At 42.1% G+C, this 21,142-nt stretch overlaps 1 protein-coding gene across 2 annotated transcripts in view; it reads right to left on the bottom strand.

The window, feature by feature from the left end:
- GRK4 (G protein-coupled receptor kinase 4) overlaps positions 1–21,142 on the bottom strand; it is a 324,643-nt gene that overhangs the window by 124,379 nt on the left and 179,122 nt on the right. For both annotated transcript variants that reach the window (XM_030191137.1, XM_030191135.1), the window contains exon 4: positions 1,820–1,897. In XM_030191137.1, coding sequence (XP_030046997.1) covers positions 1,820–1,897 — 78 coding nt within the window. The remainder of the gene's footprint in view (positions 1–1,819; positions 1,898–21,142) is intronic.

Raw genomic sequence — 21,142 nt, 5'->3', positions numbered from 1 at the left:
CAACAGCTTAGCGGAAGGAGAAGGATATGGAGACACACACACGCACGCTCTCTCTCACACACAACCAGCCTACAAATCTCTGTGTCTCACTGTCACACCCACAACACTGTTTCTCTGTCACACCCACACTTACACATACACTCTGACTCACTCCCGCCCCTGTGGTTACAGAACTTCAGACACAAAGGGTGCGGGTACCTGCACTTTGGAAGGAATGAGGGAGTCATAAACACACACAGACACATACTCTGGCACACTGAAGCAGTGTCACACACAGACACAATCTCTGTCTCACACACACACTCTTTCACTCTCTGTGTCTGACTGTGACACACACTCTTTCAAACACACACACGCACACACACTCTCACATTCACTCTCTCTCTCTCACACAGACACTCTCACACACTCTCTCAAACATACACTGCACCTGGGAAGACAGTTGCTTCACATGATGGTACAACATAGCAACAGATGATTTACAAATTTAACAATTATTCCTTCTCATTATAATACTTTTCTAAAAACTCTACAGTTACCAAAAACAAAAACAAAAAAAAAACATTACTGGCACCCGTTTCCTTTCAAACAGAAACGAGCCGTTTTTAATAGTATTACAATAAAATCTCCAACACCTCAATTAAAATACTGTTTTTAAAAACTTTGAGGTTCCTCAAAAAGAGAGTTCCAGAGAAGGAGTGTAGCATATGAAACATTCTTTCTAATTGTTATAAGCTTAATAACATCAAGATCAGGGAGTTAAAAAAGACTTTTCTGAGGAGTGTAGGTGATGTGTTATCTGATCAACCCTTCTACATGGTGGAACCTAATGTTGCACCATGTATTATGGACATTTCTGTCTCCAGTCTCTAGTTTCTAAGTGCATGTCATTCACCTTTCTTTCAATTAATCATCAACAGGCATGACTGTTCTTATTGTTTCTTATTTGCTGCTATCTGCCCCACCCCCACTGTTTCTCTATTTTTTTCTCCTCTTCATTTTTGTGTATCAAGAACCTATCCAGTTCATCTTCAAATAACCGACCTCAACCAACCTATATTCAAAATGGTTAAGGGCGTACCAGACAAACATAAAATGTGGATTGATAAGGATGTGGACAGTACAAGGGCAGAGTTTGTGGCGAATTTGGAGATGGCAAATTGAAACCAAGTAACAGGACTAACATGATGCAGTATCAGAAATATACACAATCAACAGCACTGTAGAACAATCATATAACAAAAATATGATTAATGTCAATGCAATAAAAATGATATAATAGACAAGACATTATTGGGCTCATTTTCGAAAGAGAAGGACATCCATCTTTCGACATAAATCGGAAGATGGACGTCCTTCTCCCAGGGAAGTCCAAATCGGTATAATCAAAATCCGATTTTGGACGTCTCCAACTGCAGTCCGTCGCATGGATGTCCAAAGTTCAAGGGGGTGTGTCGGAGGCGTAGCAAAGGCGGGACTTGGGCGTGCCTAACACTTGGACGTCTTTGACCCATAATCAAAAAAAACAAGGATGTCCCTGATGAACACTTGGATGTTTTCTCCCAGATGTGTTTTTCTTACATATAAGGCACAAAAAGGTGCCCAAAATGACCACATGACCACCGAAAAGAATCGGGGATAACCTCCCCTTACTCCCCAATGGTCACTAATCCCTCCCACCCTCAAAAAACATCTTTAAAAATATGCTATTGGGAATTCTTGATTCAATGACTCAACAGTTCTTCCACAAAATTATTTATCATTTAGTTCCCTTATTTCTCTTAAAATGAACATGTAATATCAGTATAAGAAAAATTACCCCATTGTTGAAGTAAGTGTCTAAAACTTTCAGACCACAATCTCTGCGATTTTCATCTGAAGCCACCTCATATTCTGCCTAGGGAGCAAACATGAAAAAGAATGCTGAGTTTTTGGTTACACACAATACAAGGGCAGAAACAGAAAGATAATATAAAATCAACTCACTTATTTTGGCTACAGATTCTATGATGCCAAAATACTAAAGAGACCATTAAAGACAAGTTAAATTATCAATAAAATTCAATCCAATCTATACACTGAAAATAATGAAAACCCCCTAATAATAAAAATATTCTGTGAGAAGTGCTCATGAATTAGTGTTTAGCCATGACTGGGAGAAACAATCAAAAGGACACCATCATTGCACCCAGAGCAAAAATCTTACCAATTGCATAATTTGTCACTGACATGTACTCAAACTGTTCTTGTTCTGTAAAGTAAAAAAAAAAACAAAAAACAGAGCAAGAGATTCCAGTATATATGGAACATACTGTTTTGCATGGAAAAGAAGGTTTTGAATTGTAGAACTGAGGAATTTTGAACTTAGCAGTGACAGCAAAAAACAAAGATACAACCCAGATATAACGGTGGCGTTCAATGCGGTGGACCACACATTGCTACTCGAATGCCTGGATCAAATAGGAATAACAGGGACTGTGCTCAAATGGTTTAGTTGATTCCTTTCAAATCAAAGCTATTCTGTCAAGCAAAACAGCCAACTTTCCAACTACTGGTCTCCTAACTGCGGGGTCCTGCAGGGATCTCCCCTCTCACCGATACTGTTCAACCTCTTTATGTCATCCCTTGCCTCAATACACCTGGGACTTAATGAACTACTATTATCCTATGCGGATTACATCCTGCTTCTCTTACCAGTGACGGCATCAAACAAAGATCCAACTTAGTTTGTAGTGAATGGTATGACTGCTATTAGCACCTGGGCCCTGACCAATAAACTGAAACTGAATGCACAAAAAAAACCAAGGTCCTGTGGTTCTGAAATCAGGAAATTGAGATCCCATCATCAATATCATTGTCCAATGGTCAAAATTTTATAGTCAAATCTGAAACCAGAGTATTAGGGGTTTTGCTTTATTTTTCACTCACCTTCTCTTCCCATATTAATCAGATAAGGAAGAGAACACTATGCAAAATGAGACAGCTACATCTAGTCAGACCATTCTTCGACCAAAAAGCCTTCACACTACTAGTCCAAATGTTAGTCCTACTTCACTTGGATTACTGTATCATTCTGTTTCCTGGTATTAAGTGTCAATATCAGAAAAAAAAACTGCAAATCATACAGAATACAGCTGCTAGACTAATATACAGATTGAATAGATATACTAGTGTTTCAACATCTTAAACTGCACTGGCTTCCCATAGCAGAAAAACTCAGGTTCAAAGCTGCTTGTTTAGTTTTTCCAGGTTTTACAGGGTTTCACCTCCAAATTCTGACTAAGACCGCTTTGCTATGTTTGGTCCAGTCTAACAGAATGCTAGTGATGCTAGTGTCACAATTTCAAAAAATTCAAAATCAGAAGATTTTCAGCTCTCTATTCTCTGTACTCGGAGTTAAAATATGGAACTCTCTACCTATTGCCATCAGAACAGAAAACAGCTACCTTAGCTTCAGGAAGAGGCTAAAAACCTCTTCCCAAAGACTGCTTTATAACAATCAATTGACTTCTGTCTCCTACGCCCATCTTTCGACATAAATCCTAGGGTCGTCCAAATCGGTATAATCGAAAGCCAATTTTGGACGTCCCCAACTGCACTCTGTCGCAGGGGTGGCCAAAGATCAAGGGGGCGTGTCGGAGGCATAGCAAAGGCGGGACTTGGGCGTGGCTAACACCTGGATGTCCTTGACCCATATTCGAAAGAAACAAGGACATCCCTGACAAACACTTGGACAACTTTACCTGGTCATGTTTTTCTTATGACCAAGGCACAAAAAGGTGCCCGAAATGACCAGATGACCACCGGAGAGAATCGGGGATGACCTCCCCTTACTCCCCCAATGGTCACTAACCCCCTCCCACCCTCAAAAAATATCTTTCAAAATATTGATTGCCAGCCTCTATGCCAGCCTCAGATGTCATACTCAGGTCCATCACAGCAGTATGCAGGTCCCTGGAGCAGTTTTAGTGGGTGCAGTGCACTTGAGGCAGGTGGACCCAGGCCCATACCCCCCTACCTGTTACGTTTGTGGAGGAAACAGCAAGCCCTCCAAAACCCACATCTAGGTGCCCCTCTTCACCCTTAAGGGCTATGGTAGTGGTGTACAGTTGTGGGTAGTGGGTGGTTTGGGGAGCTCAGCACACAAGGTAAAGGAGCTATGTACCTGGCAGCAATTTATGAAGTCCACTGCAATGCCCCCTAGGGTGCCCGGCTGGTGTCCTGGCATGTCAGGGAGACCAGTGCACTACAAATGCTGGCTCCTCCCACGACCAAATGGCTTGCATTTGGTAGTTTCTGAGATGGATGTCCTTAGTTTCGAAAATCAGAAACGACCATGTCTAGGGACGACCAAATCTAGGGACGACCAAATTTAAGTATTTGGACGTCCCTAACGGTATTTTAGAAATGAAATATGGACGTCCATCTTTTTTCGAAAATATGGGTTTCTCCGCCCCTAGATCGGGACGTTTTGCGAGGATGGCCAAATCCAAACATGGACGTCCCTTTCGAAAATGCCCCTCCTAGTATCATCCATTATCCTTTCCTATAATGTTTTTGGTCTCATGCATTACACCAATGGTCTCTAATTGTTCTCATACCTCACACTAACATTACTATCTTTTGTCTCATCTAGAATGTAAACTGCACTGAACCCTGGAAAGGGGATATTAGTGGTATACAATAATTGATTTGATTTTAAAAAATAGAATATTTTTTATAATTATCATCACAAAAAACTTTTTCACGTCATGGAAGGACTGTGAGAACCACCTCATGAACAATGTTGGAGACCTGGAGCTTCTAAAGTATTATAAAGTGCCATCAAAGAGATAAGTTTCTGGGTTTTTTAGCTTTACAAAATTATCAAGAGAACAAGAACAATTTATTGAGTACATGTACATAAGTACATAAGTACATAAGTAGTGCCATACTGGGAAAGACCAAAGGTCCATCTAGCCCAGCATCCTGTCACCGACAGTGGCCAATCCAGGTCAAGGGCACCTGGCACGCTCCCCAAACGTAAAAACATTCCAGACAAGTTATACCTAAAAATGAGGAATTTTTCCAGTCCATTTAATAGCGGTCTATGGACTTGTCCTTTAGGAATCTATCTAACCCCTTTTTAAACTCCGTCAAGCTAACCGCCTGTACCACGTTCTCCGGCAATGAATTCCAGAGTCTAATTACACGTTGGGTGAAGAAAAATTTTCTCCGATTCGTTTTAAATTTACCACACTGTAGCTTCAACTCATGCCCTCTAGTCCTAGTATTTTTGGATAGCGTGAACAGTCGCTTCACATCCACCCGATCCATTCCACTCATTATTTTATACACTTCTATCATATCTCCCCTCAGCCGTCTCTTCTCCAAGCTGAAAAGCCCTAGCCTTCTCAGCCTCTCTTCATAGGAAAGTCGTCCCATCCCCACTATCATTTTCGTCGCCCTTCGCTGTACCTTTTCCAATTCTACTATATCTTTTTTGAGATACGGAGACCAGTACTGAACACAATACTCCAGGTGCGGTCGCACCATGGAGCGATACAACGGCATTATAACATCCGCACACCTGGACTCCATACCCTTCTTAATAACACCCAACATTCTATTCGCTTTCCTAGCCGCAGCAGCACACTGAGCAGAAGGTTTCAGCGTATCATCGACGACGACACCCAGATCCCTTTCTTGATCCGTAACTCCTAACGCGGAACCTTGCAAGACGTAGCTATAATTCGGGTTCCTCTTACCCACATGCATCACTTTGCACTTGTCAACATTGAACTTCATCTGCCACTTGCACGCCCATTCTCCCAGTCTCGCAAGGTCCTCCTGTAATCGTTCACATTCCTCCTGCGACTTGACGACCCTGAATAATTTTGTGTCATCGGCGAATTTAATTACCTCACTAGTTATTCCCATCTCTAGGTCATTTATAAATACATTAAAAAGCAACGGACCCAGCACAGACCCCTGCGGGACCCCACTAACTACCCTCCTCCACTGAGAATACTGGCCACGCAATCCTACTCTCTGCTTCCTATCTTTCAACCAGTTCTTAATCCATAATAATACCCTCCCTCCGATTCCATGACTCTGCAATTTCTTCAGGAGTCTTTCGTGCGGCACTTTGTCAAACGCCTTCTGAAAATCCAGATATACAATATCAACCGGCTCCCCATTGTCCACATGTTTGCTTACCCCCTCAAAAAAATGCATTAGATTGGTGAGGCAAGACTTCCCTTCACTAAATCCGTGCTGACTTTGTCTCATCAGTCCATGTTTTTGTATATGCTCTGCAATTTTATTCTTAATAATAGCCTCCACCATCTTGCCCGGCACCGACGTCAGACTCACCGGTCTATAATTTCCCGGATCTCCTCTGGAACCTTTCTTAAAAATCGGAGTAACATTGGCTACCCTCCAGTCTTCCGGTATTACACTCGATTTTAGGGACAGATTGCATATTTCTAACAGTAGCTCCGCAAGTTCATTTTTTAGTTCTATTAATACTCTGGGATGAATACCATCAGGTCCCGGTGATTTACTACTCTTCAGCTTGCTGAACTGACCCATTACATCCTCCAAGGTTACAGAGAATTTGTTTAGTTTCTCCGACTCCCCCGCTTCAAATATTCTTTCCGGCACCGGTGTCCCCCCCAAATCCTCCTCGGTGAAGACCGAAGCAAAGAATTCATTTAATTTCTCCGCTACGGCTTTGTCCTCCTTGATCGCCCCTTTAACACCATTTTCGTCCAGCGGCCCAACCGACTCTTTGGCCGGTTTCCTGCTTTTAATGTATCTAAAAAAGTTTTTACTATGTATTTTTGCTTCCAACGCTAATTTCTTCTCAAAGTCCTTTTTTGCCCTCCTTATCTCCGCTTTGCATTTGGCTTGGCATTCCTTATGATCTATCCTGTTACTTTCAGTTTGTTCTCTTCTCCACTTTCTGAAGGATTGTTTTTTGGCTCTAATGATTTCCTTTATCTTACTGTTTAGCCACGCCGGCTGACGTTTAGTCTTTTTTCCCTTTTTTTAATACGTGGAATATATTTGTCCTGAACCTCCAGGATGGTGTTTTTAAACAGCATCCACGCCTGATGCAAGTTTTTTACTCTGCGAGCTGCTCCTTTCAGTCTTTTTTTCACCATTTTTCTAATTTTGTCGTAATCACCTTTTCTATAGTTAAACGCTAGCGTACTTGATTTCCTAGTTTCACTTCCTTCAATGCCAATATCAAAACCGATCATATTATGATCACTGTTATCAAGCGGCCCTCGTATCGTTACCCCCTGCACTAGATCATGAGCACCACTAAGGACTAAGTCTAGTATTTTTCCTTCTCTTGTCGGCTCCTGAACTAGCTGTTCCATGAAGCTGTCCTTGATTTCATCAAGAAATCTTATGTCCCTTGCGTGTACAGATGTTACATTACCCCAGTCTATATGCGGGTAATTGAAATCCCCCATTATTATTGTGTTGCCCAGTTTGTTTGCGTCCCTGATTTCCTTTAACATTTCCGCATCCGTCTGTTCGTCCTGGCCAGGCGGACGGTAGTACACTCCTATCACTATCCTTTTCCCCTTTGCACATGGAATTTCAATCCACAGTGATTCCAAGGAGTGTTTTGCTTCCTGCAGAATTTTCAATCTATTTGATTCAAGGCTCTCGTTAATATACAATGCTACCCCTCCACCAATCCGATTCACCCTATCACTACGATATAATTTGTACCCCGGTATGACAGTGTCCCACTGGTTATCCTCCTTCCACCAGGTCTCAGAGATGCCTATTATATCTAATTTTTCATTTAGTGCAATATATTCTAACTCCCCCATCTTATTTCTTAGGCTCCTGGCATTCGCATATAGACATTTCAAACTATGTTTGTTGTTCCTAAGTACATCATGCTTAGTACTTGACAGTATTAATTGGCAATCTTTTGTCTGATTTTTATTGTTATTTAAAGATACCCGATCTACTACAATCTCTTTTGCAACCTCACTATCAGGATACTCTATCTTCCCTGTTATGGTGATATCTTTGAAAGATACCTTATCCCGAACCATGCTCTTTTGAGCGACTGTCGGCCTTCCCCCCATTTCTAGTTTAAAAGCTGCTCTATCTCCTTCTTAAACGCCGATGCCAGCAGCCTGGTCCCACTCTGGTTAAGATGGAGCCCATCCTTTCGGAATAGGCTCCCCCTTCCCCAGAATGTTGCCCAGTTCCTAACAAATCTAAAGCCCTCCTCCCTGCACCATCGTCTCATCCACGCATTGAGACTCTGGAGCTCTGCCTGTCTCTTGGGCCCTGCGCGTGGCACAGGTAGCATTTCAGAAAATGCTACCCTGGAGGATCTGGATTTCAGCTTTCTACCTAAGAGCCTAAATTTTGCTTCCAGAACCTCTCTCCCACATTTTCCTATGTCATTGGTACCCACATGTACCAAGACAGCGGACTCCTCCCCAGCACTATCTAGAATCCTATCTAGGTGACACGTGAGGTCCGCCACCTTCGCACCAGGCAGGCAAGTCACCAGGCGATCCTCACGTCCACCAGCCACCCAGCTATCTATATGCCTAATGATCGAATCACCAAGTACAACAGCTGTCCTAACCTTTCCCTCAGTGACAAATTATGCAACTGATATGATCTTTGCTCTGGGTACAAAGATGGACTTCTTTGGTTGTTTCTCCCAGTTATGGGTAAACACTAAGGGCCCTGTTTACTGGGCTAGCGTTTTTAGCACGTGCTAACACTAGAGACACTCATATGGGTGTTTCTATCATTAGCACACACTAAAAAACCCTAGTGCACCTAGAGTGCGGCTTAGTAAACAGGACCCTAATTCACTGAGCACTTTTCACTAAATATTTTTATTAAAGGTTTTTTTCATTATTTTCAGTATATGGATTGAATTGAACTTTATTAGTAATTGAACTTGTCTTTAACGGTTTCTTTAGTATATTGGCATAGCATTAAGTGAGACCAGGTCTTTGTACTTTACCCCAGACAATATTTAGAAATTGTATGAGACATTGCCTTGTTCCCTCTGAAAGGAGAGTGCTGCACGCTGCCAGGTTAATGCCAGGCTAGCGTGGGAGCCCTTACCACTACAGTGGGTGGCGGTAAGTGCTCCTCCCAAAATGGCCATGCGGCAAGTGCTTCACTTGCCACACGGCCATTTCTTTTATAAAAAAGGAAAGACCTGCCTATCACCTGTTGCGGTAAAAAGGGAGACTTGGCGTACGTCAAAAACATGTGCTGATGCCAGCGAAGGCCCCCTTTTGCCACAGATTCATAAAAGGACCCCCAAATGTTTATTATCACTGAAAAACGACAAGGGCCGTGTTAGGGCCACTAGGTCTGCTTCAGGAGTCTAAAAATAATAAAAGAATGTAAGTATACCAACAATAATATACAAAATATAAACAATAAAAAACAAAATACAAAAGTGAAAAATGGACATCCTAATATAACAACAACAATTTGAGGGATAATTAAAGAGAGGATACGTACTCTGCATTAAAGAAACCAAAATGTCAATAATGGTAGAAAGAACACACAGATTTAATACTAAAATTCCATATGTAAAACTATATATCATACTAATAACATTTTCATACTAATGCTGACCGGTCCTCATAAAATATGTCCAAAGGAAGGTTCTACATTGATAATGTATTAAATTTACTGATGGGGGACATTTACATACTAATGCTGACTAGTCCACAATGACTATGTACAAGTGAGTCCACAATCAAGAGGCAAAACAGATCTGTACATCCAGTAGAACAATAAAAACAAGATAGATCCAAATGACGGTCTCCTAAATATGGATACCCAATTGCCGGACCTCAAAACTGCATATAAGTTGATTCAAGATAAGATGGAAGATATGGAAAACAGAAGTTGGCGCTATAATTTATGCTTTCATGGAGTGCCTGAACCCCCCGCTTATATAGACTGTCAACAGGTAGTACAAAGTATTTTGGGGGCTCTACTTGGCACGGAGGGATCCACAATTCAGCTAGACAGGACCCATAGAGTCCTGGGGACACTTCGCAACAATATGCCAACAGATATAGTAGCTTGTTTTACCAACTACAAAATCAAAGAACAGGTCTTGCAGGCTGCCAAGAAAGCAGAGAATTTTAAATGGGACTCATATCTGATAGAGATCTACCAGAATCTTGCAAGCATCACTTTGAAACTGCATGGAGTTAAGGCCTGTAACTCTACAATTGCTAACAACAGGTATACAATACAAATGGTGCCACCTTTTTGCCCTGATATTCTACAAGGTTGGTAAATTACACCAGGTAAGCACAATTGCGGAGGTCCAGCAACTATTTCCAGAGACTAGTGCTTCTACTAATGCACAACAACCATGTGGACGTAAACTGTCTCTTGGGCTGTCAGATCCACCAAAATGGCAGAGGGTGATTAAAGGGGGTGGCCGCTTGAAAAGACAATTGTCTGCAAAAACTATGTCTGAGGCTGGTGCTACTTGAGTAGCCTGTCAGCGGAGGATGATTGGCTGGGAGTTTGCTGGAATGCCTCCAGGGCAGCAGATGACTTGCAGGAGTGTGTGTTTCCAGAGCTGGACTGGTTGAGCATTTGTGGTTGATGAGCTATCTTGCTTACTTTTTTCTGACTTTTTCTTAGTTATAATGAGCTTGGGTTAGTGTTTTGTCTTAGCTCTTTAGAATATATGCCAGGGGGGTTTATTCTTTTATGACGTGTATTTTCTTGTGGGGGGGGGGGGGGGAGAGACTGTCCTGAGAATGCACTTCCTCTACTAAGTGGCCTCTCTATATAGAGGAGGGGGGACTGCTTTATATTTGGATGGAGGGGGAGGATAAGGGTAGAGAGGTAGGGGAGGATAAAGGTGGAGGAGTGGGAGCTGTGGGGTCCCACTGGGGGAAGTTTTGGGTGTGGAAGAGTGGGAGGGGGTCTGTAGGTGAAATGGTTCTTAAGGGTCCCTCGTTTTTCAGGTTCACCTGGGTTCATGTTCTTTTGAAGACTTTATCAGATGGATAGGGAAACTTTGATCAGTTACATTAGAGGCCTCAATTCCCTGATAAAGCAACAACTTTTATTTAAAGAACTTGAGAGGACAGATGCCGCAATAGCATATGTGAAGGAGATTCATTTGCTTCCTAGATATAAAAAACTGTATAGGTATAGGCAATATCCCACCATATAGTATGCTTCTAACGTTGTCCAAAAGAAAAATAGGGGAGTTTTGATAGCTTTATCTTGTAAATATCCGTGGGTGGTTAAGAAGTTGGTGAGAGGTAAAGAGGGACGATCTCTTCTCCTCTTGGTCCAACTGGTATCCATGACCCATACTTTGCTCAATGTATATACTCCTAATTACGATTAGGGGGTGTTTTTACAGGACTTAAGTTTAGTAATTTTAAAACATGCTCAAGGCAGAATTCTATTAGGGGGCGACTTCAATCTTACATTAAATCCTTTGCTGGACAATTTCTCGTGAACAGTCAATCGGTGAGTCTTTACAGTCTTCCTGGCTAGATGGAGTTTGGTTGACTTGTGGAGAGAAGAAATATACATTCTACTCAGCAGTGCATAAAACTCACTCTTGCATGGATTATTGGTTTGAGGATTTAGCAATCTGGCCTTGTAGATGGTCGGATCATTCTCCAGTGCAACCTGAGTTGTTAGTGGGGGTGGAACAGTGGGGCCTTCGGTATTGGCATCTTCATGACGCTTTATTGCAAGACCCAGTCAACGAGAGTCAGGTGGAGAGGGATCTGTTAGTCTATATCTCACCAACACAGCAGGAAGTGAGACTAAACAAGAAACTAAACAGAAGATTAAAATTCCACAGAAATGTAGATGGAAAGCGATTACCACAAATGCTCGCAGTCTAAGCAATAAAGTTCATGACCTTCAAGCCCTGATGTTGGAGGCAGACTTAGACGTTGTTGCAATCACGGAGACATGGCTCAATGGTTCCCATGAATGGGATGCAAACATACCAGGCTATAATCTATTTAGGAAGGATAGAGATGGTTGCAAAGGTGGAGGAGTAGCTCTGTATGTGAGAAATGATATCGCAGCGACTGAAATGACAGGGACCTGGGAAAAGGAAGAAGTGATATGGATCACCTTAAAAAGAGATGATAGAACCTCTGTCCATGTGGGTGTTGTCTACAGACCTCCGACACAATTGGAGGAACTAGATAAAGATCTGATCGCAGATATTCAAATGTTGGGAAAGAAGAGAGAGGTGCTGTTGCTGGGAGATTTCAATCTGCTGGATGTAGATTGGAAGGTTCCATCTGCAGAATCGGAAAGAAGTAGAGAGATCGTGGATGCTTTCCAAAGTGATCTGCTCAGATAAATGGTGACGTAACCCACGAGGGAGGGAACAACACTGGATCTGGTGCTCACAACTACTAGCCAATCAAAACCTCAACCCCTACATATATGCAGATGATGTCACAATTTATATCCCGTTCAAACATGATCTAAATGAAATCACCAACGAGATCAACCAAAGCCTCCAAATAATGCACACCTGGGCAGATGCATTCCAACTAAAACTTAACGCAGAAAAAGCACAATGTCTTGTACTCACCTCACAACATAACACAAAAAACTTCTCCACCATAACCACATCATACTGTTCTCTTCCTGTCTCACAAAACTTGAAAATTCTTGGAGTCACCATTAATCAAAACCTCACTCTTGATACCCAAGTGAAAAACACGACGAAAAAGATGTTCTACGCCATGTGGAAACTCAAAAGAGTAAAACCTTTCTTCCTGAGACTCATCTTCCGTACCCTGGTACAGTCAATGGTAATAAGTTATCTGGACTACTGCAATGCACTGTACGCCGGTTGCAAAGAACAGACAATCAAAAAGCTCCAAACCGCCCAGAATACGGCCGCAGACTCATATTTGGAAAAACTAAATATGAAAGTGCAAAACCCCTAAGAGAGAAACTTCACTGGCTCCCACTTAAGGAACGCATTGCGTTCAAGATCTGCACGATTGTTCACAAAATCATTCACGCAGACGCCCCAATCTACATGCTAAACCTTGTGGACCTACCTCCCAGAAATGCCACAAGATCATCCCGCAAATTTCTCAACCTGCACTACCCCAGCTGCAAAGGACTTAAATACAAGCTGTTGCATGCCACTACCTTCTCTTACATGAGCACGCAGTTATGGAATACATTACCTACAGATTTAAAAGCAATCAACGAAACAACTAACTTTCAAAAATCCCTGAAGACATTTTTCTTCAACAACGCCTACAATGAGAACCTATAGCCTCACTGAGCCACCTCACCAACCCACTCAATTATGAACGCCCACCTTCTATAACTACCCTAATCACTCCCTTCCTTCTCCTTTCTTCCCTTACTTAATCACTACACATTACTAATGGTACCTGATATCCTGAAATGACAATGTTAACAAAACTATGTAAGCCACATTGAGCCTGCAAATAGGTGGGAAAATGTGGGATACAAATGCAATAAATAAATAAATAAATTGGGATAGTGTGTCAAATGTCCGAGTGGGTGCCCACCTGGGCAGCAGTGACCATCAAACAGTTTGGTTTGATATGACAGCTGAAGTGGAGGGCGGCCACTCAAAAATCAAAGTCCTGGATTTCAAGCATGCTGACTTTAGTAAAATGGGGGAATACCTGAGGAAGGAGCTGATGGACTGGGAGGACGAATGAGAAGTGGAAGGATAAATATGGCCACAAACCTTTATGTAAGGAGAGTAAATAAAAGCAAGAGAAAAAAAACCCCAATATGGTTCTCCAAGCAAGTGGCTGAGAAAATAAAGGCTAAAGAGTTGGCGTTCCTGAAATACAGAAAACCTCAAGAGGAACACGGAGAGGAATACTGGATGAAACTGAAAGAAGCCAAGAGAGAGATACATCTGGCGAAAGCGCAAGCGGAAGAACAAATGGCTAGAAATGTAAGGAAGGGTGACAAAAATTTCTTCAGGTATATTAGTGAAAGGAAGAAGGCTAAAAAGGGAATTGTGAGACTGAAAGATGCTGCGAACCGCTATGTAGATAATGATGAAGAAAAAGCTAATTTGTTAAATAGATACTTTTGTTCTGTTTTCACAGAAGAAAATCCTGGAGAAGGACCATGATTGACTGGCAAAAGTACATATGAGAATGGAGTGGATATAGCACCGTTCACGGAAGAGAATGTGTATGAACAACTTCAAAATCTAAAGGTGGACAAAGCTGTGGGACCGGACAGGATCCACCCCAGGATATTGAAGGAGCTCAGAGAGGTTCTAGCGGGTCCTCTTAAAGATTTGTTTAATAAATCCTTGGAGACGGGAGAGGTTCCATGGGATTGGAGAACAGCGGATGCGGTCCCTCTTCACAAAAGTGGTGATAGGGAAGAAGCTGGAAACTACAGGCCGGTAAATCTCACTTCGGTTATTGGAAAAGTAATGGAAGCGATGCTGAAGGAAAGGATAGTAAATTTCCTGGAAGCCAATAAGTTGCAAGATCCGAGACAACATGGTTTTACCAAAGGGAAATCGTGCCAAATGAATCTCATTGAATTCTTTGACTGGGTGACCGGAGAATTGAATCAGGGACGTGCTATAGACATAATCTACTTATATTTCAGCAAAGCTTTTGACACGGTTCCCCACAGGAGGCTCTTGAATAAACTTGACAGGCTGAAGATAGGACCCAACGTGGTGAACTGGATTAGGAACTGGTTGACGGACAGACGCCAGAGGGTGGTGGTTAATGGAATTTGCTCGGATGAGGGAAAGATGAGTAGTGGAGTGCCTCAGGGATCGGTGCTGGGGCCGATTCTGTTCAATATATTTGTGAGTGACATTGCCGAAGGGTTAGAAGGTAAAGTTTGCCTTTTTGCGGATGATACTAAGATTTGTAACAGAGTGGACACCCAGGAGAAAGTGGAAAACATGAAAAAGGATCTGAGGAAGCTAGAAGAATGGTCTAAGATTTGTCAATTAAAATTCAAAGTGAAGAAATGCAAAGTGATGCACTTAGGGAGTAGAAATCCACGGGAGATGTATGTGTTAGGCGGTGAGAGTCTGATATGTACAGATGGGGAGAGGGATCTTGGGGTGATAGAATCTGAGGATCTGAAGGCGACGAAACAGTGTGACAAGGCGGTGGCCGTAGCTAGAAGGTTGCAAGGCTGTATAGAAAGAGGTGTGACCAGCAAAAGAAAAGATATTTTAATGCCCCTGTATAAGTCGTTGGTGAGGCCCCACCTGGAGTATTGTGTTCAGTTTTGGAGGCCATATCTTGCTAAGGATGTAAAAAGAATTCAAGCGGTGCAAAGAAAAGCTACAAGAATGGTATGGGATTTGCGTTACAAGATGTATGAGGAGAGACTTGCTGACCTGAACATGTATACCCTGGAGGAAAGGAGAAACAGGGGTGATATTGATACAGACGTTCAAATATTTGAAAGGTATTAATCCGCAAACGAACCTTTTCCGTAGATAGGAAGGCGGTAGAACTAGAGGACTTGAAATGAGATTGAAGGGGGGCAGACTCAAGAAAAATGTCAGGAAGTATTTTTTCACGGAGAGAGTGGTGGATACTTGGAATGCCCTCCCGCAGGAGGTGGTTGAGATGAAAACGGTAACGGAATTAAAAAATGCGTGGGATAAACATAAAGGAATCCTGTTCAGAAGGAATGGATCCTCAGAAGCTTAGCGAAGATTGGGTGGCAGAGCCGGTGGTGGGAGGCGAGGCTAGTGGTTGGGAGGCGGGGCTAGTGCTGGGCAGATACAAATCAAGGTCAGGTATAACATGAAGTAGCACATATGAGTTTATTTTGTTGGGCAGACTGGATGGACTGCGCAGGTCTTTCTCTGTCGTCATCTACTATGTTACTATATCAAACATAATGATACTGAGGAGATTAACCCGCTTATACTTTGGGAAGGGAATAAAGCGGTCATGCGGGGGAACCTTATTGGTTTGCAGGCTCACTTCAAAACTACACGGCAGAGGAAGGAAAGGGAATTGCAAGGGAAAATAATGACCTTACAACATCAGGCAAAGATCTTGGGCTCAGTCTTTAAGGTGGGAGGCGGTGATTTGCACAGACTTTGGGTAGAGCTGGGTGAGCTGCAGTTGGCAGAGGTAGTGACCACATTAAAACAAGTACAACAATATTTTGAATTTGGTGATCGAGCCAGTCACCTTCTTCCTTGTAAATTGCAGAGAAAGGGCAGTGCAGACTCACATCAGCTCTATTCGAGATGAGGCAGGCGTACTTCATAAATCCACAGCAGGTGTAAGACAGACTTTCATACATTTCTTTGAACAACTTTATACTCTGGATACTGCCCCCATGGCAGAGGACATACAGTCTTATTTAGCCTCTCTTGCTATTCCTCGGCTCTCTGCTTTGAATGTTGATAATTTATCTTGCCCCATTGAATTAGATGAGGTCTATTGGGCTATTAAGAGCCTCCCTGTTGGGAAGGCTCCAGGGGTGAATGGCTTTATGAATGAGTACTATAAATGTTTTTAGGACGCACTGGGCCTCATTGTTACATCGTGTATTTAATTATTTGGAGACGAGCAGACATTTGCTGGACTCCTGGACACAAGCAGCAATCACTGTGCTGCCTGAACCAGGGAAAGACCCCCCCCCCCCCCCCCCCAGTTTTGTGGTGCTGATCAACCCATTTCCCTGTTGAACATAGATTATATTTACAAAACATTTGGCCCAGCGCCTCTAAAGGTAATTATCTTATTTGATTCACAGTGATCAGTCTGATTTTGTGATTTTATTTTTTGTTATATTTGTACCCCGCACTTTCCCACTCATGGCAGACTCAATGCGGCTTACATGGGGCAATGGAGGGTTAAGTGACTTGCCCAGAGTCACAAGGAGCTGCCTGTGCCTGAAGTGGGAATTGAACTCAGTTCCTCAGTTCCCCAGGACCAAAGTCCACCACCCTAACCACTAGGCCACTCCTCCACTCATAGTCATACATCTTATCCAGCAGGCCCATAGAGGTTATACCCCTATGCTTTTCCTGTCTCTAGAAGCTGAAAAGGCATTTGATAGGGTTCACTGGACTTCCCTGTTTGAGCTTTTGGATAAGATGGAATTCTCTGGCTGTTTCATTACTTGGCTTCATCAGCTCTATGCTCAGCCAGAAGCTTGTATAAAAATCAATGGCACCTGTACACCCACCTTTACTTTACACCGAGGGACGCGGCAGGGGTGTGCTTTATCCCCATTGTTATTTGCTATTGTTATTGAACAGTTAACACACGCCATTCGACAGCAGTCCCTGATTACTGGGCTTTGGTGGGGCGTGAAGGAATATAAATTACAACTTTTTGCAGCTGATATTTTACTGGTGCTTACAGACCCGACCGCGTACTTCCCTGTTACACCTGGAAGTGGAGCTGAGGCAATACATGGCTTTAAGATAAACATGTCCCCATGCATACTTCCTACCCACCCCCCTCCTCCCACCCTGTCAGACTGTCATAGTAATGCTTGAATGTTTTCACTTATATACACTGTCAGCTAGCACATTTGCTTATTTCCGATCTGACGAAGAAGGGCAACCTTCGAAAGCTAATCAAGAAATGTATTAAGTTATGTCCAATAAAAAAGGTATCATCTTATTTTCTTTTCCATGTTTTATTTTGTTTGATTTCTATTGATAACCTTAAGAGTGGACTAACACGGCTACCACACGCCTCTACTTAAGATAAACATGTTAAAATCTGAGATCTTGAATCTTAATTTGGATGTGGGAACAATAACATCCTTACAGGCTCGATTTCCATACTGTTTGGAACCACATCATATCAGATAACTTGGAGTGACTTGACCGCCAATATCAATTAACTTTATGTGACAAATTTCCCTCTCAAAAGTAGATAAGGTTTTTAAGGACTTAGATAAATGGGAAGACCTTAGTCTTTCATGGGTGGGTAGAATCAACAAAATTAAGATGATGTTGTTGCCCAAATTGCTCTATTTATTCATGGCCATAACTCTCCTGATACAGAAAACTTTTTCTCAGGATTAAAAGGAGGGTATTTGGATATATTTTGAATAAACGCCCACCTAGAATGTGAGCTAAAGCTTTATACCACCCATAAAGCAGGGGGGAGGGGTGGTACCTTATTTTTTTCTCTATTACCAGTCTGTTCAGCTCCATATTCTGAAGGGCTGGATAGACCATTCCTTTAAGGTATGGATGAGCATGGAACAACGCCCTTGTGGGTGGTTCCATAGCTTTCTTATCCTGAGCTCTTGAGGGTGTTAGGAGATTACCTGTAGGTATTGGCAGTTATATGACATACGGAAAAAGGTTTTCGCTAATAGGGCTTATTTATTACAAAAACCTATATACTATGCTCCTGGGATTGTCCCTGGGCGGAATGAGGGAAAATATCGACAGTGGGAGTTCAACAGGCTACATATATGTGCTTGGACAGATTTAGGAGGAGGGGGACCTTTCATCATTTCAAGATCTACAGGAAGAATATGGCTTGCCCCTCTACCAGATTTTTCAGTATAGACAAATACAGGATTATATCTATAGGAAAGCACATATAGACCTTCTTCTTAACCCATTAGTGCCCAATGTTCCCATAAGAAGCCATATGGGAACAAATTGATTTGTTCCCATATGGGAACAATGGGCACTAATCGGTTAATAAAACACTATTGGAAAGGGCTATGAGAGGGGGATGAAGTAAAGTGTTGCTGGCTTCTTCCTCCCCCCCCCCCCCCCCCCCGTTTATTATATTCATTTTTGGAGAGGGACTTGGGGACAACATATGAGTCAAAAATGGGGAAATGAGTTTTAAATATCTCTTTAAATTATCTGTCTCCAGTACATTGAATAAAAATGGACATAAAAAGTTTCAAGAGCCTTTGTAGGGTGTAGTACCAATGATACAACATTTTAAGTATGGTAAGAGATTCTGTTTGGCGCAATTGCGATATGGTGGGGGATATGCATCATGTGTAATAGAAACATCCTGTAATACAAAACTACTGGACAGAGGTACATGCTTTGATATAGCAAATATTGGGGGCTCCCTATCTCTTACAAGCAGAATCTTGCATTTTTCACCACAAACCACTTGGAATTACAATACCACAACATAAATTGGTAATTCATATTTTTTACTGCCTTTCAATTAGCACTGGCAGCAGCATGGGAGTGCTCTTCTGCTCCGGATCTGTCAGTGACTTTACAACAACTGGAGTATCTCTGCTTGATGTCACAACTGACAGCTATCGGGACAAGACAATTAACCAAATTTCATGCCATCTGGGATGGCTTCCGCAATTGGCAGTCTACTCCAGTGAATCAAATGTGACTGGAACCTTTCCATTTAGTGGTTATTCTTTTCCGTGCCCTTCTCTTATGTGGAGCCTTAGGAAGGGGATCTAGGGGGTTTGTTTCTATATACCTGCTGTCTGGTTTATATTACTCTGTTTTGAAGATTATCAATAAAAAAAAAAGAATTTTTAAAAAACAGGCCACATTAATAGCAGGGCCTATCTTAACCGTTAAACATAGTCGGTTAGTGCTGAATATTTGCATTTAACTGGCTAAGTCATATGACACAGCCGGTTACCAGCTAGCTGCTAATATTCAATGGAGATAACTGGTTATCTCATGCTGAATATTAGCGGTTATCCAGCTAAGTGCTATTCAACCGGCCAAGAGCCGTTCCTGACTAGTTAAATGGCACTGAATATCGGGCTCAAAATGTTTTTTCCTAAACTAATATATTGTTCACAAAGATAAGCGGAACAGAACTGATCTTGGGACTGACCCTGAATTCCACTCATCACCTTCCTTTCTTCATACTGAATTCCAATTATCATCACACTCTTGTCTATCCCTCAACCCATTTCCAATTCACTCTGTCACCTTAAGTCCTACCACTAATCTACTGGATTTGGAGGGTCATTTACTGAGGATTATCATGTGATAATGTTATCACACGTTATCTGCAAGGTAGGTTTGGCTATAATATTTCCTGGTAAAATTAGTCACATACATTGGTTTATAATGTTCAGTGTCTACCCCATTACCTATTCTGTAAAGATGGCTAACACTGATTCTTCTCCAGTCTCATGTAAACACCCATCTCCATGGATCTACTAACCATGTCCCTTTAGTGGATCTGTCAGAACCTCCCTGATGTTTCCTCCCATCCTTTCAGTCTTCAAGGGCCAACTTTTTAGGATATCCATATGAGTATGCATGAAAGATCTGCATGCTTACTACCTCCACTGTATGCAAATCTCTCTTATGTATATTCATCATGGATACCCTGAAAATGGCCCTTGAGCACTGGGAGTGAATACAACCAACTGAACACCACCATAGATTTGTCCATTTTCAGTTTTCCTACCTCTACAACCTCTTATGAGACCTGAGAACCAACCCAGTTCCTTGGGGGTGACATTTGAAGACCAGACATGGGTTGTGAGCAAACCTTTCTAAATTGCTTTACTCTTGCTGCTCAGAGACACCCATTGATCCCTAAGCAGATTTCTCGCCACTGTTGGTTCAAGGCCAGCCAGCACCTTTATGGCAGCACTTGGATGTGCTGTACAAGTTTTCTGAGTCCCCGCAGGAGTGGCATATATAAAGAAAAAGTCCTATGTCTAAATACAGGTTTGGAGGTCACAGCCTCTGCACCTTCAGAGTTTTGCAGAAATGGAGCCATTGCAAATGAAGCTCCTTTTACAACTGCCCCACCTTTGCTACATGTTCTATCAATAAGTTAAATACTACTGTGAGCTCTCAGGCAATAAAGTCAGTAGAGGAGAATAACTACTTAATGTTCTGAGAGAGCAAAACACATGCCTCACTATCTGAATTGCCAATACCACACTTTTATTGGCAGGAGTGCAAACACAGAAAAGGGTTTTAAAGACTGGATTATATTTATCTTTCAAAACTGCAGCTGTCATAATCTGCTAAAATGTATTGATATACAGTAGCTTAACATTTTCCACCTCTCAATAGAAAAATATAAGTGTGTACATACACACACAAAGTTCAACTTTGCTTTTTATATTTGTGGGGATGTTCTCTCTTCAGCAGTTTATTATGCCCTGCCCT

Source organism: Microcaecilia unicolor, chromosome 2, assembly GCF_901765095.1.
Source record: "Microcaecilia unicolor chromosome 2, aMicUni1.1, whole genome shotgun sequence".
NCBI classification, from domain to species: domain Eukaryota; kingdom Metazoa; phylum Chordata; class Amphibia; order Gymnophiona; family Siphonopidae; genus Microcaecilia; species Microcaecilia unicolor.
Note: the sequence above shows the minus strand (reverse complement) of the source record. Positions and strands in the feature narration are given on the sequence as shown.